Source organism: Leptonychotes weddellii, chromosome 4 (assembly GCF_054177405.1).
Source record: "Leptonychotes weddellii isolate Sample4059 chromosome 4, ASM5417740v2, whole genome shotgun sequence".
NCBI lineage: Eukaryota > Metazoa > Chordata > Mammalia > Carnivora > Phocidae > Leptonychotes > Leptonychotes weddellii.
The window spans coordinates 77,614,157-77,630,873 of NC_138372.1; the positions used below are offsets into that span (position 1 = coordinate 77,614,157).

Sequence of the window (16,717 nt, forward strand, 5' to 3'; positions counted from 1 at the left end):
TAGCATCAGCATCACCCTGAGAGTTTGCTAAAAATGCAGAATTTTGGGTTCCACTTCAGACCTTCTGATTCACAATCAGAATGAGCAAGATCTCTAGAGGATTTGCATACCATTAAAATCTGAGATGCACTAATCTATAGCATTTGACTAAAAAGTCTTTATGAAAACTATGAAGAGGCATCCTAATGTTGTATTCTTGCTCCATATACCTTATAAAATTATAGAGCACTTTGTAATTCTCAAGATACTTTCATATCTTTTTCCTCATTTGAGACAGATGTAATAGGGTAGCAGATATTTCCCTACTTATCTACCAGCTGATGAAACCATGATAAAACAGTTTAAGTGACCTACCCAGATCACAGAAAATTAATAAAAACCATGGGACCTAGTTTTTCAATTTTTGGCCCAGTTCTACCCTCACTGTATCTTGATTAAATGAAAAAAAAAAAAAAAGAACAATAAAGTAAAAATAAATTCCTTACATATTATAAAAACTTACTAGACATCTTTAACAATACTTTATTCTGAAAACAAAAACTAATTGCACTATAACTCCTCAGTGACGTATCAGAGTCTTTTGGTACTCATTTTTAAAAGAATAACTTAAATTTAAATCTTACCTTGCTACATTTCAAACAGCCAGCTAAAAACTTCTTTATTTCCACATCATTTCCAGGTAGAAGTTTTAGTGAGAGGTGTGTAAGATGCTTAAAAGGATTTGTTTCTACCACATTTAAAAAGGCAGGTAAGTTATCCAAAATAGGTGCTGGAGAAACTAACTGTAGCAAAAACCTTTGAAAAGAAAGTGTCACAATATAACAACACTTATGAGATAGTGAAATTCTCCCACTGAATCATAAGCTCCAGTGAATCATTGATGCTGAGAAGCATTGGGAAAGGAGGCATATTGGAATCACAGGGGCCAATATAAAAGGACTCCCAATGGTAAAACTGAATAAACTAAGAGTAAAATGGAAAAATTGAGCAAGAAATAGAAAAAGGATTCACTGAAATACAGTGAATATACAAATGTCCGTGGGAGTTCACAATGAAAGACAAAGTAGAAAAATAAAAACAAACCAAAAACCGATTGAAAACACAAAAGTAACTAGAGTAACAACTCTTTATTCTAAAAATTGACAATTTAAAAGAATTAAGCATTTATCCTTTCCTTTCCATAGTAATCAAATAGCCCAAACTGATGAGGAAAAGTTCTTCTTTATAAAAGAATTATACCTAATAAATATAAAAAGAATGACAGAATTAGAAATGCATAACTTTGTAGTTCCTAACAAAATAATTGATTCAAACAACAATCATCAATTGATGAAACCAACAGATAAAAGGTTAGTGAACTTTACAATGAAAGGATCAGGCTTTAGCATCAGACAAACATGAATATACACATATAAACACAAAATCTTATTCCTCTTATCCAAGTTCATTATAAAATCATATACTTGATGCTGTTAAATATTTCAGATAGCTTTAATGACTCTGTCAAGACATGAAAATTAAGGGGTAAATATTCTGATTTTAACCATGATTCCTTAAAATTTGACATTTAATAGCCCTAAACCCAGTCAAAAATAGACAGGAGTACTAATACCACATAGAAAATATTTTGCCATCAATTTGTCTTACAAAGAAGAGTTTCTCTTGAGAGAATTTTAATGATGTAGTGCTCTTACGAGACTTACCTTGGAATTTCTTTGGCATGTTCTTGAGTACATTGCTGAAGGAGATCTATAAATTTTTGTGGGAAAGCCAAGAAGTCTACCAAAAGGCCTTGCTGGAATTTTAAGCTATACAGAAGAAAAGAGATTTTTTAAAAATTTAATTACTATCTTTAATTAAAACCCTAAAACATTCTTTTTTTATTTACCGAATATCCATTATAATCAAGAACTAGAGAACTCTGTTTTTAAGAATTTATTCAATGGGAAGGAAAAGGTCAATATATTTATCTAAAGTTCCAAATTTGAGCTGTTGTAAGCAGAATTCTGATAAGCTATGAAATATTTACTTTCAAAAACATCCTGAATAATTATAGTATAAGCAGTATAAGCAGTCCAGTATTCTCAAAATACCTAAATGTTCCTAATAGGCTGCATTTCAAAGAGAATACTACCAATACATCAATAAAACTTATTTCCTAGATTAAATATAAAAACAGAAAAATAAATTTAGTTACCTCTGAAAATCTTCCTCAGATATAACAAGGTTATACAGAAAAAATGGATCAGTATCATCAGTCAGACGGATAACTAAATCCTAAAAGAAAGATTGTTATTTTTTAATGTTTTCAATAGACCAGGCTTTTAGAGTAATTTCTTCCTTCTTAGAAGTGAAATTATCCAGTAACAACAATGTATCACCAATATACTTCAGATGACTTTGTTTTCTGGTGCAGCTGGGTTTTCATTAGTCTTTAAGAGACTTAAGAATCTTAAACAGGGGTAGATATTCTGCTCCTTGAGAGCCATGTGGGGGTCTATAAAAACTAGTTAAATGCTAGGAGTTGAAAATTGAGGAATACCATCCTGTTAGAGGCTTAGGAAAATTGAGAACCGGTCCTTGCTGCACTATAGCATGATAAAAACATTCTACCACTGACCACACCATATTCAATTTTATTTTCAGTTTCCCATAAGTTAATTATCTGATATTTCAAAAGTGGCAATATATCAGCTGAAATGACAAGCAATCATGTATCCTAGAAAAGGAGCATTTGTGTCTCAGGCAGAAGACAGGGGTATCAAGTAACATGTTGCCAGGGCTTCTTCCTAAGGGCTATTCTCTCCTACTCCAGGTGGCCGCTGACATGGAACTCCCATCTGTTTTCAGTTTCACATTAAGCGAATATCTTTCATAAAGACCACTTTCTACATAAATTTACAGTATCACAGAACATGACAGCAGCTAATGCTGACAGAGAAGTACACAGAAATTACGTATTTTAGAGAACACTGATATAAAGAAAACAGGCATAGTAACAAGATGATGGAGGCCTAATGAAGAATGAATCAGCATTCAGGTTAAGAATAAGCTTCCACTTTGAAATAAAATCTACTCGTGGCTACTGAGGAACTGCTAGGGTCCTAGAAAAATCTAAACCACTTATGGGTAGAGCTAGAAAATGAAGAGGTGCAACAGGCCTAAGGAGTAACATGTAAAAAATATAACATATAATCTCTACTCCAGAAAATTAGCAATCTAGGTATTTGCTCTGCCTCAGAATGTCCTGCCTGAAGGCAGCTTCTACAGAAGTACTTCTTGAAATTCACCCCAAGATGCTATAAAAAAAACTGAAGCTACTACTAATAGTACAAGGTCCTTGAATATCACGTTTAGGGAAAGCTATGACACAGAGAAAACAGATGCTGTATTTCTTAGTCATCTTGTCTGTATCCATATCACTAATGACTCATACTTCTGAAGATCATATAGGACTGATGCTCTAAATGACTCCCTTCAAAAGGCAAAGATTCAAAAATATCTCCCTGCAGTACTTCAACTTATTCTATCCTCACATGTACAACATGAAATGCCAATTCTACAGGGTAGCAATTTATATTCCAGCAACGCTTAAGTGCATTGGGCAAATCTAACCCCCAATTCTCCCAATCCCCAATCCTTCCTGTATGCTTTAGAAACAGATGATATAGGGGCACCTGGGTGGCTCAGTCAGTGGGGCATCTGACTCTTGATTTCAGCTCAGGTCATAATTTCAGGGTCATGAGATCAAGCCCTGAGTTGAGCTCGCTCAGTGAGGAGTCTGCTTGAGACTCTCTCCCTCTCTCCCCCTCTGCCCCCTCCCCCACACACGCACTCCACCCCCCTCAAATAAATAAATAAATAAATAAATAAGTAAAATCTTAAAAAAGAAAGAAGAAAAAAGAAACATATGGTATAATAATCTCTCAGTTGCTGTCTTAGTAGATTCTACCACCCCAGATTTGCAAGTTACAAACTGGCCCAAAACTAAAAAGCAAGCTGGTGTAACAAAAGATCTCATGTTCTTAAAGAACAAAAATAATTATAATGCATAGAAATTCCATTTCAAAAAAAAAATGAAAATATTTCAAAAGAAATTAATACCAACCTTTCTGTGAACTGGATTGGAAACTGATTGTAGTTCAATGCTCACTCTAACATTTACTCTCCTATATGAAAAGATATACCCAATTGTCAGAAACAATCATATGAAATGAGTTAGCACTGTCATTTGTATTAGCTGAAGTTTTCAGTCTTAAGCTGCAAGATCGTCCACAGGTTTTCCCTAAGTTATGAAAGGATATTTGGGAAGCATACCAGTTTTGGAGTTTAAGTTCCTGTTCTTCCACTAGTAAGTAATCAGGTTTTTAACCAGAGATTATATTTTTCTCTCCTGTAAAATGGGACTGTTGTGAGAATTAAATGAGATAAACAATGTGGAATTCCCATTACTAGTCTGGAATATAACCTACTGCCCGGATTCTAAAATAGCATCTACTGAAAGCCAAACAAACCATCAATTTAATAACAACTTCCCACATTAAAAATAATTACCAATTCAAATGATCAAATTGATTTATGAGATTCCATTTGAAAAACTTAAAATGTGAAGCAGTATTGGAATACATGGAATGTTTACAATCCAGAAAGTAAGATAACACATTCCCCTCCCTTATACATACACAAAATCCACCAACTACATCTGTTCAATACAGTTCCTGTGCAATACCTCCATGGAAGTATGTCAACAGTTTATTATCCACCTTAACCTAGAGTAACTCTGAACTCCAAAAGAAACCATAGCTTTCCACATTCTCTACTGCATCTGAGAGAATTCAGTATCAGACAGAGGCATATAAATCAAGGTGCTCATAACCATTAATCAAACTGAGCAAAGATGTTTAAATGATCAAGGAAATAAAGGGAAAAATTGGTGAAAAAACATCTCTGCACAAAAGTTCTATATTCTGCTAGAATTGAAAAACAATGCTCTTTCCCTGATGTGTAGGAAACAAAAGTAAACAAATAGAATTTGTTCTATTTTAAGCTATTCTTAAACATCTTAAGATGTGTTTTAAATTTTTCCCACATTCTGCTACTTATCTACTGCAGAAGTAAAAAGTATAGACCTAGCAGCCAAGCGTTGGAAAAACTAGTTAATAGTTGAGCAAGGCCAGATTCAATTGTCCAGATTTTTTTATGCTACAACTTAAAATTTTTATTTTGGCTTTTTATGTCATTTTAGTTAAATTTCCTATTGAACATATGATTGGATGCTAAATCTTAGCATGATGAGGTTACCAGATGATAAGGTTACCATAACTTTTTTTTTTTAAAGATTTTATTTATTTATTTGACAGAGAGAGAGAGAGAGACAGGAGAGAGGGAACACAAGCAGGCGGAGTGGGAAAGGGAGACGCAGGCTCCCCGCTGAGCAGGGAGCCCAATGTAGGGCTTGATCCCAGGACCCTGGGATCATGACCTGAGCTGAAGGCAGACGCTTAACGACTGAGCCACCCAGGCGCCCCAAGGTTACCATAACTTGTTATCTGAAAAGGAACAAGCCGCACTGGCAAATACCACAGAGAGGAAGAATTTTTTTTTTTTTTTAAGATTTTATTTATTTATTTATTTGACAGAGAGAGACAGCGAGAGAGGGAACACAAGCAGGGAGAGCGGGAGAGGGAGAAGCAGGCTTCCCACTGAGCGGGGAGCCCGATGCGGGGCTCAATCCCAAAAGCCTGGGATCATGACTCGAGCCGAAGGCAGACGCCCCAGGAAGAATCAATTTTATTTTATTTTTTTAAAGATTTTATTTATTTATTTGACAGAGACAGCGAGAGAGGGAACACAAGGGGGAGTGGGAAAGGGAGAAGCAGGCTTCCCGCTGAGCAGGGAGCCCGATGTGGGGCTCAATCCCAGGACCCTGAGATCATGACCTGAGCCGAAGGCAGTCACTTAACAAACTGAGCCACCCAGGCACCCCCAGGAAGAATTATTTTTAGAACAAGAAAATGCTTTTCTATTTTTCTATTATCTAGCGCAAATTTCTACTCTAACTCTACTTAAATGACACATTCTTGGGACGCCTGGGTAGCTCAGTTGCTTAAGCCTTAGGCTTAGGTCATGATCCCAGGGTCCTCGGATCCAGTCCCTCTCCCACTCCCCCTGCTTGTGCACACATGCTTTTACTCTCTCCTCTGGCAAATAAGTAAAATCTTTAAAAAAAAAAATTAAGTATTCTTGGGGGGAAAAACTTTTAATTTCCTAATTTGTACAATAAGTGAATTGAGTTAGGTTTGTGAGGACATTTTCAGATCTACATTGTCATTATGTTTGGTTTTTGTCTTGAAGTGTTTTCTAAAACATACTGCCACAGGGGATGTAACACTGTAGTAGATAACTTTTTATGGTAACACACACTTTCAAAAGTCCTGTCATACTTGATAAATTTGTTTAAAAAAAAAATCAAGGGCGCCTGGGTGGCTCAGTTGGTTAAGCGACTGCCTTCGGCTCAGGTCATGATCCTGGAGTCCCTGGATCGAGTCCCGCATTGGGCTCCCTGCTCCGCGGGGAGCCTGCTTCTCCCTCTGACCCTCCCCCCTCTCATGTGCTCTCTGTCTCTCTCATTCTCTCTGTCTCAAATAAATAAATAAAATCTTTAAAAAAAAAAAAATCAAGAAGTCATTTAGTAAAGTATTCTTTAGATAGTACCAGAAGAATCACATTAATAAATTTAAGAAGCATATTAATGATATTGTTGCATATATTCCAAATGTCTATAATGCATTCGTTTTGGGAGAAAAAGAGAGGAGGAAAGGCCCATAGATTAAACCTCTCCCTCCTGCCTCCAAAGTATATTGTAGAAAAACCTGAGCTTTCAGAAAATATAGTATCTGAAATCACAATCTTATTTTCTCCATTACAATGGTTGTCATAGGAACAATATAAAACAAATCAATAAAAACTCATAAAAAATGCTATTTCTCAAAATAAATGTCATACTCTGAACAATGCATAAATTCACATAACATCCTCCCTATCAGTTAGATTTGGCATTAGCAGAATTGGATTCTAGCCCACCTCTGCCACCTAGAAGCTGTGACCTGAACCTTTCAATTCAAACAAATAAAAGCTACTCTAAGCCACGTAGTATGCTGGATACTAGGGATACAAACAGAAATAAACATGGTCCATGTCCTCAAATCAGATTAAATGACTCTATCCAGACTTGCTTCTGATTGTATTTTAGTGCTTCAAGAGAAGGAAGGGAAGGGTTACTAACACCGAGCATCTACACTACTGAGTATCTACCCGGTGCTTTACATATACCTTATTTAACAACAATCTTACTAAGTAAATAGTTACGTCTGTCTTACAAAGGAAGAACCTGAGGTGCACAGTTACAAACTTGGTTAAAGTCACCTTACAGAGCCCAAATTAGAACTCAGACTTTTCACCTACACTATGTTATCTAATAAATGAATAGGGCAATTAATTTCAACTTGGGCAACTTTGAAAAGGTCCTTACAGTGAAGGGATTTAAGATAGACCTTGAAGGTTATGACAGAAAAAGCAACTGAGGCAGGGAGAAGAGCAGGAATAGAAGTATGGTATTGAGAGAGTATCAGGTACATTCAAGGGATAAGTAGTCTTGTATGACTAGTATATGGGAAAAAGAACTTCTAAAACAAAAATGAAAAAAGAGGTTGGTGTCAAACCGTGGGCTTCAAAATTCTGCATTCTTCCCTCCAGGGCTCTCTGAGTTATCTTCCACTGACGTTCCTTCTTTATGACTTTAGTATATTGATGTCACTTCATGCAGTCATCACACTTTAATAATGTTTAGTGAATGCTTATTGTGCTTCAGGCACTGTTCTAAGCACTTTGTATGTATTAACTGATTTCATGCTCCTAATTATCCCATGAGGCAGGTACTTTTATAAGCATTAATTTAAAGATGAGACACAAGGAAAAAAATGTACAAAATCAGTCAGTAAGTGACAGAAATGGGATTTAAACCCAGATAACCTGGCTCCAGACTCTGAACTCTTAACCTCTGCTATGCTGCCTCTCCAAAGAAGATGTTTTTGTTTCCCCTATTAAAGTGTGAGTTCCTTAAGGCCCAGAATGAAAATTGTTTTTGTTGTTGTTGTCAGGAGGCAGGGGAATAAAGAGAGAGGAAGCCAGACAATCTCAGCATGTAGGACAATTCCTGGTACAAAGTATGTATTCATAAATACTTGCTGAGCTGAACTGGCCTTGAATTTTTTTTTTTTTTTTAAGATTTTATTTATTTATTTGACAGAGAGAGAGATAGCGAGAGCAGGAACACAAGCAGGGGGAGTGGGAGAGGGAGAAGCAGGCTTCCCGCCGAGCAGGGAGCCCAATGCGGGACTCGATCCCAGGACCCTGGGATCACGACCTGAGCCGAAGGCAGACGCTTAACGACTGAGCCACCCAGGCGCCCCGGCCTTGAATATTTAACTAAAGTCCAGATTGCTTTCCCTATGGGTCAGGGGCCAGCATATTTTCTGCAAAGGGCCAGATAGTAAATACTTTAGGCTTTGCAGGCCATAAGGTCTCTGTCACAATTATTCATGTCTGCCTTTACGGCACAAAAGCAGCCAGACAATTCTCAAATGAGAATGGCTATGTTCCAATAAAACTACTTAAACAGGCAGAAGGCCACCTGGCCCATGGGCCCGTTTGCCGATCCCTGCTACAGGTGATAGAAATATATCAAAGGTTTCTAAACAAGAGGAGTAAAAAGGTTGACAATGTGTTTTAAGAAGATAACTGTGATGGCAATATAATGAAATGGAGAAGAACTAGGAGTTCCAATATTGGAGTAAGAAATGATGCTCCCCCCTTTATATTTCTATAATTATTCTAGAACACTGCTGTCCAACAGAGATACAATGGAGGCCACAAATATGAACCAAATATGTAATTTCAAATTTTCTAGAAGCCACATTAAAAAAAATTAAAAGGAACAGGTAAATTAATTGTAATATTTTCTTGAATATATCCAATATGTCAAATATAAATTTCCCAAGTTTATGATATTCAGAATATATTTATTAACATTTGTTATGTTAGTAATTTATACCCAACATTATATTCAATATATGCAAAATAGTGTCATCTTTACAATCAACATAAAAATTGAGATATTTTACATTCTTTTTCCTAGTAAGTCTTCAAAACTCAATGCGCATTTTAACTCTTACCACACCATCAATTCGAATTAGCTCCATTTCAGAAGTCCGATAACCATATGTGACTCTCATACTGGACAGCACAAAAGAATGACCAACTCAAATACCCTACAGCATCTCCACATGCAGCTGCTAGCTTTGTATCATCTCCTTGCCTGGCTTGCGGATTGATGTTAAACCTAATTCTGAACTATATACTAGCTACACATTACTCAATAAAGCAATGCCTTCATTTTTAACGTCACATTTCCACACCTTTTAGTTTTCACAGACATTTTCAGATTTGATCCTCATATTATGTATGTAGTACCTTATGTCAGTTTTACAAATGAGGAAACAAGAGTCAGCTACTGATTGGCGGAACGGAGACAAAATCAAAACCTCCTGACTTCTAATCAAATCTGTTAAGCCCCAACAGCACCACCACCTTTGTCAAAGTCGTAATTTTGTGTTTTTATGTGAGACTGGCCTTTATTTCCTCCTCCACTGGACTGTAAACCCCACGAAAACAAGGACTGTTCTTCCTGATCACTATATCCCCAGTACCCAGCAAGGTGTTTTGCCATAAGCAGTATTTGTTAAATGAATGAATGAATGAAATTTATCATTTCCTCTACTGTTTTTAGTCGATGATAATAATAATAAACGTAATTTATTTTTAGTGACTAATGTAAAGGCACTACACCATAAAAACTTTTTTAAGCTGAAGCTTAAATTTACTTCCAATATAATTCAAAGAAGAGCGAAAAAAGGGCTGGGAGCCAAGGCCAGAGTTCTTGCGTCGGCCCTGCAGTGAACTTGTTCGGAGTTCTCGTGTAAATTACTTCACTTCTCCGGACAAAATTAACTTTCTCTGTCAAAAACAAAGAGTACAACTATAATCTCCACGATTCCGTTCAGAACTAAAAAATAAAAAAAATTTTTTTTTTTTTTTTTTTGAAATTAACTTGACGCGGGTCAGCTTTCCATTTGCTCATACTCTCCCTCCTGTGCCCTCCGCAACCGCCAACTTGGTGAGAGAGGTAACATTAGGTTCCAGGTGGGACTCTCTCCGCGTCCCGGGACGCCGGCCGCACACCCAGCCGCAAGCCGGTGTCCACTGGCCAGAGCCGCCATCTTCCCCCCTCCCCCCGCCTTGGCCGGACCCCAACCGCCACCCGCGGGCACGGGGTAACCAGGAACCTCACCTCTCCTCACAGTCTTTGCATTTCACCTGCAGCGGGACTAGCTCCTGGAACAGAACCTGGCTCATGTTGGTCCGCTGCCCCTGCCAGTAAGCGGAAAAGTCCAGCAGGCCCAGCCCACGGAACTAGCCTAAAGGAGTCCCGGTCCTGCTAAAATTTGAGTTTGGCGCTCGGCTTCCGCTGAGGAGGCGGGGAAACAGAAACAGAGGGAAGGCGGGGGAGATTTGAACCCCGTCAGCCACCATCAGTTTCTTCCGGTTTTGCAGAGGATGGGGAGGCAGTTCCGGGCATTAACCTGCGTGGCGGGACGCGCGGCAGCCATATTTGTTAAGGGAAAGGGGACCCGAGGGGAGCAGAGAACTTTTCTTCTCTTCACCAGATGCTTGCCACCTCAAACGAAGCCTGAATTATGGCGGCTTCTGCGCCGGCCCCGCACACGGCTGACTTTCCGGCTGAGGGTCGGTGCAGTTACTACGTGGAAAAGAAGAAGCGGTTCTGCAGGATGGTGGTGGCGGCAGGGAAAAGATTCTGTGGGGAACACGCTGGAGCCGCGGAGGTCTGGTATTGCCCTACCCTGTGGAGAGTTGGAAATAAGTTTCTTGGTCCGGCAACTCCCCTCTGACAGATTTCTGCTTCTGTTCCCTGGATTTTCCAGCTTTTCCTGTACTAAGCGCAGCCCTGCCCTCCCTAGGGAGCGATGATGAGCCGTAGCGAAGTGCAGTGTTTCTCGCACTAAATAGAGCGCCAGCAGTGACCCGTTTATTTTGATACTAACTCATGGTAATGGTAGACCTAAGTTTTACTCCAAACTACCGCCTCATACTCCGCCCAGCCTCCCCCTTCCCGATGAGAAAAGGTAGTTTAGAAAGAATAGTGATCAAAGATCCCAAGGTTTCACTAATTGTGTTCTGATTGTTTTGTGAATAATAAGAAACTTTTAAAAAATTTTATTTAGACGTGCAACTCTTTAACTATAGAGAACAACATGGTTACCAGAGTGGGGAGGGAGGGACTGGATGAAATAGGTGTTGGGGATTAAGGAGTGCTCGTGTGATGAGCACGGAGTGATTAAAAACTTAAAAAAAAAATTTAGAGTACAGTCTTTTGAAAGCAACTTGTAACTGCTGAAAGGAGGAAGGAAAGATATAAAATCATGTGAGAATTGACTTTCCTTTTAAAATTGAAAACAGGAGGCGTACAATTTTGTTTGAGAATACTGTTTGAGAATACGTATAATTGTACTGTCAATATAGAGTTGACCCTTGGGACGCCTGGGTGGCACAGTCGGTTAAGCGTCTGCCTTGGGCGGGGGTCATGGTCCCAGGGTCCTGGGATTGAGCCCCCCATTGGGCTCTCTGCTCCTTGGGGAGCCTGCTTCTCTCTCTCCCTCTGCCTCTCTCCCAGCTTGTGCGCGCTCTCTCTCTCGCTCTCAAGTAAATCTTTAATAATAAAAATACATACAGTTGACCCTTGACCACATGTTTACATGGATTTCATAAACACAGCACAGTACTATGAATGTATTTTCCTTAAGACTTTCTTAACACTTTAGCTTTATTGTAAGAATATAGTGTGTAATACATACAACAAAAAATATACATTAATCAGCTGTTTATGTTAGCAATAAGTCTTCAGGTCAACGGTAGACTATTAGTTAAGTCAAAAAGTTTTTATTTATTATTTATTTAAAAAAAATTTTTTTTATTAGAGCAGGAGCAGGGGGGAGAGGGAGAAGCAGGCTCCCCGCTGAGCAGGGAGCCCGACTGGGGGCTCATCCCAGGACCCTGGGGTCATGACCTGAGCCGAAAGCAGACGCTTAGCCAACTGAGCCACCCAGGTGCCCCGTCAAAAAGTTTTTAAATCTCGGGGTGCCTGGGTGGCTCAGTCGTTAAGCGTCTGCCGTCGGCTAAGGTCATGGTCCCAGGGTCCTGGGATCAGCCCCGCATAGGGCTCCCTGCTTGGCGGGAAGCCTGCTTCTCCCTCTCCCACTCCCCCTGCTTGTGTTCCCTTTTTTCGCAGTGTCTCTCTGTCAAATAAATAAATAAAAATTTTTTTTAAAAGTTTTTAAATGTCATTTTTTGTGAAGTCAAAAGTTATTTGCCGAGGAGAGTGTGGCTGCCCCTACCCCCCCTTCAAGAGTCAACTGTATATTTTTGTGTATGTGTATTTCTTTGGGATATATATGATAGAAAAATAAAACTAAAAATGAGGAGCAGAATGCTTGTAGAAGAGGAACCTGTTTAGTCAGTTTTAGAAACCAAATAGGCAAGCACCTGGTTTCATGCCTTCTCCATGTCCAGTATTATTTACATTATTTCCTTAGATGTTTTATCCTGGGCAATATCCAGTACAGATCAGCCCCGAGACCTCCTTCATCTGCTACTGCCCATCATAGCCATAACTCTACTTCATATTTTGATAAACTGATAACTTGCCTAGAGTGAAGTATACAGAAACAAATATATACTTGTTTTGGAATGTGGGAGACCTGTGTCTTATGGTGAGAACTCTCTGAAGTATACCTACAGTTGTATTGAGTGGTTTTGAGGGGACCAGCAAACATTTCTTGATCAAAAAATGAGATTTATAAAATAACTAAATAAATAAAATTTTTAAAAGTGAGATTTATGGTAGGAGAAAGTTTTGTTCTCACTCTAAGACCTTATACTTGACCTTCGCGAAACATCTCAGAGATGAATGCAGTTGGTGACAGTGGTAGAATATGCCTAGTTCCTTACAAGCTGATCAATATTCCTGGAGAGGAAGAAATGTTGTTATTGGTCCCTTGAAGAAAGATTGCAGAACATCAAGGGAAACACTTTATATGGCACGATTTGGTTTTCAACTGTGGGTGTCCTACTGAATCTGTGATTTATGATCTAATTGGGTGTTATGCTTCCATCTTTTTGTCTTAAGTATCATATATAGCTGAGACCACTTGTACACATTTTTACCTGCTGGTTCTTAACTGGGGGTGATTTTGCCCCCCAAGAGACACTGTAAAATATTATTTTAAAATAATATTATTATAAAATAATAGTGCAAATTATAGTCGATGCTATCATAGATTCGAAATTCCATATGTAGGCCTTCTCTACAACATATTTGAAGCTATAAACCCTTGTTGTCCAAAGCATTTTTGCTCGTATATACAAAAACTAGCTACTTTGGAGATTTTTGTTGTTAAACTCTATGACCTTATTGTACCAATGTTTTACTAATGTCCTTTTAAGGTTTCCTTACCTTGTTTTGGGAATGCATAAACTTATGATTACACTGACGTTATATCTAGTATCTGTAAGCAATGAACTTGATATTTTTCATCCAAGTCAATATATCATCTTTCTTTATTAGGAAGAAAATGCTCGGAAAAGAATTCTCTGTCCTTTAGATCCAAAACAGTAAGTATGGGTCGAGTTAAGGGTTTTTCTATGCTAGAAAGAATAATTATCACAGGTCTTATTTTAAATAATTTTCTCTTTAAATTTAGCACAGTATATGAAGATCAACTAGCAAAGCATTTGAAAAAATGTAACTCAAGAGAGAAGCCAAAACCTGTAAGTGTTTGATCAGTAAAACTGAAAGGTGAAATGTGTGGTATGTAATGCTTATATATACTTAGTTGATTACAAATGTGAATACTTAACAAGACCCTAGCCTCAGAAGGCTTGAATGTGGTAAATGCATTTGAGTATATATATAGGACGTCAGACCGTGAATCCACTTATAACCCTAATTCAGAGAATAGAATTTTATGCAACAAGTGTATTGTTTAGAGAGTAATTTCACAATTTATTCAAAATATTTACTGAGTGCTTACTAAATTTATTTCAATAAAATATGGTCCCAGCCTTCAAGGAGTTTATTTGAAACTGGTAAGTTAACTTGTAAATAATGGATCTTAATAAGTTCAATGAAAGAAGTAACTACACATGTCATAAGAGCGTGTACTTGTATAAAAATTAAAATTATATCCAAGTGGTCAAGAAAAGCTTCCCAGAGGGAATAACACTTGAACTCAGTCTTGATTTGGCAAAGAAAAGGAAGAAGAGTCCTTGTAGGTGAGAAGAACTATATTCACAAAGGCAGAAACTGGGAAACCACAATGAGTCTTTCAAAGAACTCGGACTTTATTCTGAAAGATATGGGGAACCCCTGAAAGATTTTAAGCTAAAGAACGGTGTGGTCAGATTTACCTCTTAAAAAACTTTATTTCAGAGCAGTGTGGGAAGATGGCGTGGAATTAGAAGGACTAGTTAGGGGCTGTTGCTGAAATCCAGGTGGGACATGATAAGAGACTAAATGAAAGAGAATGGAAAGGTTAGGGAATAAATACAAGAATTATTTAGGTAGCAGAATCAAAACGTGATGACTAAAAGCTGAGAGTTGGATATGTGAGTCTGCAAGTCAGTAGAGTGGTTAGTTTGGAAGTCAAATACATACAAGTCATAGGTAAAGCCTTGGATTTTTAAGTTACCCAGGGTAAGAGATTGGAAGGGTGGGGGAGGAACTTGTTTATTCAATAAATACTGAGCACTTATGCCAGACATCGTACCAAGCACCCTGCCTATAAGAACATTACAGTCTTGGGAGAGATAAAAAATACAGTATTATGTGTTTAAAATTGATTAAATACAGAGTGCTATGAAAGAAGAAAGGAGGAGAACCTAACCCTTTTTTGGAGAAATAGGGGATGAGAGAGATGGGGAAGGAGTCAGGGAGGCTTCTCTGAGGGAATGTCATACAATGAGACCTACGGGTCAGAGGAGAATCAGCTAAGGGCGCCTAGGTGGCTCAGTTGGTTAAGTGTCCGACTCAATTTCAGCTCAGATCATGATCTCGTGGTTATGAGATCAAGCCATGAGTCGGTCTCCACACTGGGCATGGAGCCTGCTTAAAATTCTCTCACTCCCCTTCTGCCCCCCCCCTTTAAAAAGGGGGGAGGGGCGGTGGGAGGAGAACCAGCCAGACAAGCGGGAAAAAAACACATATGTAAGTACCTAGAAGTGAGAGAGTTGATAGCTTTATCTGGGACTGGGCATTGCACATGATTGGTGTATAGAATATAAGGGGAGAGCTGAGTGAAGATGAGATAAGAGATAGCCACAGAATAGAGTATGAGACTCTAGGTGACACTGACATCAAAGGCTGAGCTGCTCTTATCCTCAGTGGGCTTTTGGCATTTCAAGTGGGATAGTCATGTCCTGTGTATTTCTTTTCTTTTTTTTTTTTAACATTAAATGAACATTTTAATATCAGCAAGAACATCTAGATTACAAAAGCGGGTAGCATTGGCCACTAGGTAGCCACTTATTCTTTCATGTAGCAATTGATGTGACATTAATTTATATATATGCATAGTAGCTTCATTTAGTGTTCCTTACTCATGTAACATTAAACATTAAATACCTATATATTTTAGGTATTGAGGATCAACTGAAAACAAAAGAATTTTGTGGAGTTTACGTCCATGGAGAGAGAACCAAAAAGTCAAATAAATATATGTATAATGTCAGGTGATTAAAAAGAAAAGACATTAAAAAGAATACTTTGCCATATATCTCTAGATTTCATAAGATTTTGTTGGATAGCAACCAGCCCTAATTAAAACAAAATTTTTTAAAGTGAGTTTCTTTCTTACATTATATGTTATCTGTGGGCCATTATGGGTCAGCTTCAGCTCTGGGTTTGTGTCTTCATTCTGGGATTCAGGCCAGATTATGTGGGTTTTTTGACCAATTTTGGAGATTTGGGCTTTTATTTCAAGAGAGGAAGCATGTCCTGTGTATTTCAAAGGATCCCTGGATTTAGTATTCCTGGCCTCTGAGCAGCAAATGGCAAAGGCACTTGTGAGGAATATGAAGGATCTGAAGTGTAATCTTATTTTCAAGCTAACAAATTAGCCTGCCACAGGTTTGTGGCTGCTGGCAGAAGAGACTCCTAGGACAGAGACAAAGGACTTCATTACTCACTGCTTAGCAAGTAACATGGGCTTCTTGCCTGCATCGATTCCCCTTGTTCCTTAAGGTCCATGGAGTCAACAGGGCCTAGGTGAATGCTGCACAATTTTGTGCATAGCTTATGTCACAGCTGAAGAACCCCAAGTTTAGGAAATACATTTCTTTTAAAATGAGCACTAAAGGGGCACCTGGGTGGCTCAGTCGGGTGAGCATCTGGCTCTTGGTTTCAGCTCAGGTCATGATCTCATGGGTCATGAGATCCGAGCCCCACATTGGGCTCTGTGCTCAGAGGGGAGTCTGCTTGAGGATTCTCTCCCTCTATCCCAGCCCCCACTCACATGCATGCTCTTTC

The 16,717-nt window shown here is 38.5% G+C and overlaps 2 protein-coding genes across 5 annotated transcripts in view; one reads left to right on the forward strand and one right to left on the reverse strand.

The window, feature by feature from the left end:
- The window catches only part of SASS6 (SAS-6 centriolar assembly protein), a 55,106-nt gene extending 44,508 nt beyond the window's left edge, over nt 1–10,598 (reverse strand). For both annotated transcript variants that reach the window (XM_081817042.1, XM_006732817.3), the window contains exons 1-5: nt 10,409–10,598; nt 4,109–4,169; nt 2,198–2,277; nt 1,704–1,808; nt 624–795 (exon numbers count right to left, since the gene is read on the reverse strand). In XM_081817042.1, the coding sequence (XP_081673168.1) occupies nt 624–795; nt 1,704–1,808; nt 2,198–2,277; nt 4,109–4,169; nt 10,409–10,473 (483 nt within the window). In that variant the 5' untranslated portion in view covers nt 10,474–10,598. The remainder of the gene's footprint in view (nt 1–623; nt 796–1,703; nt 1,809–2,197; nt 2,278–4,108; nt 4,170–10,408) is intronic.
- Nucleotides 10,599–10,691: 93 nt separating this feature from the next.
- The window catches only part of TRMT13 (tRNA methyltransferase 13), a 40,233-nt gene continuing 34,207 nt past the window's right edge, over nt 10,692–16,717 (forward strand). Inside the window, exons 1-3 of one of the 3 annotated variants that reach the window (XM_081817060.1) lie at nt 10,692–10,961; nt 13,760–13,806; nt 13,896–13,962. In XM_081817060.1, the coding sequence (XP_081673186.1) occupies nt 10,815–10,961; nt 13,760–13,806; nt 13,896–13,962 (261 nt within the window). In that variant the 5' untranslated portion in view covers nt 10,692–10,814. The remainder of the gene's footprint in view (nt 10,962–13,759; nt 13,807–13,895; nt 13,963–16,717) is intronic. The other 2 variants (XM_081817059.1, XM_081817061.1) reach the window with 2 other exon arrangements.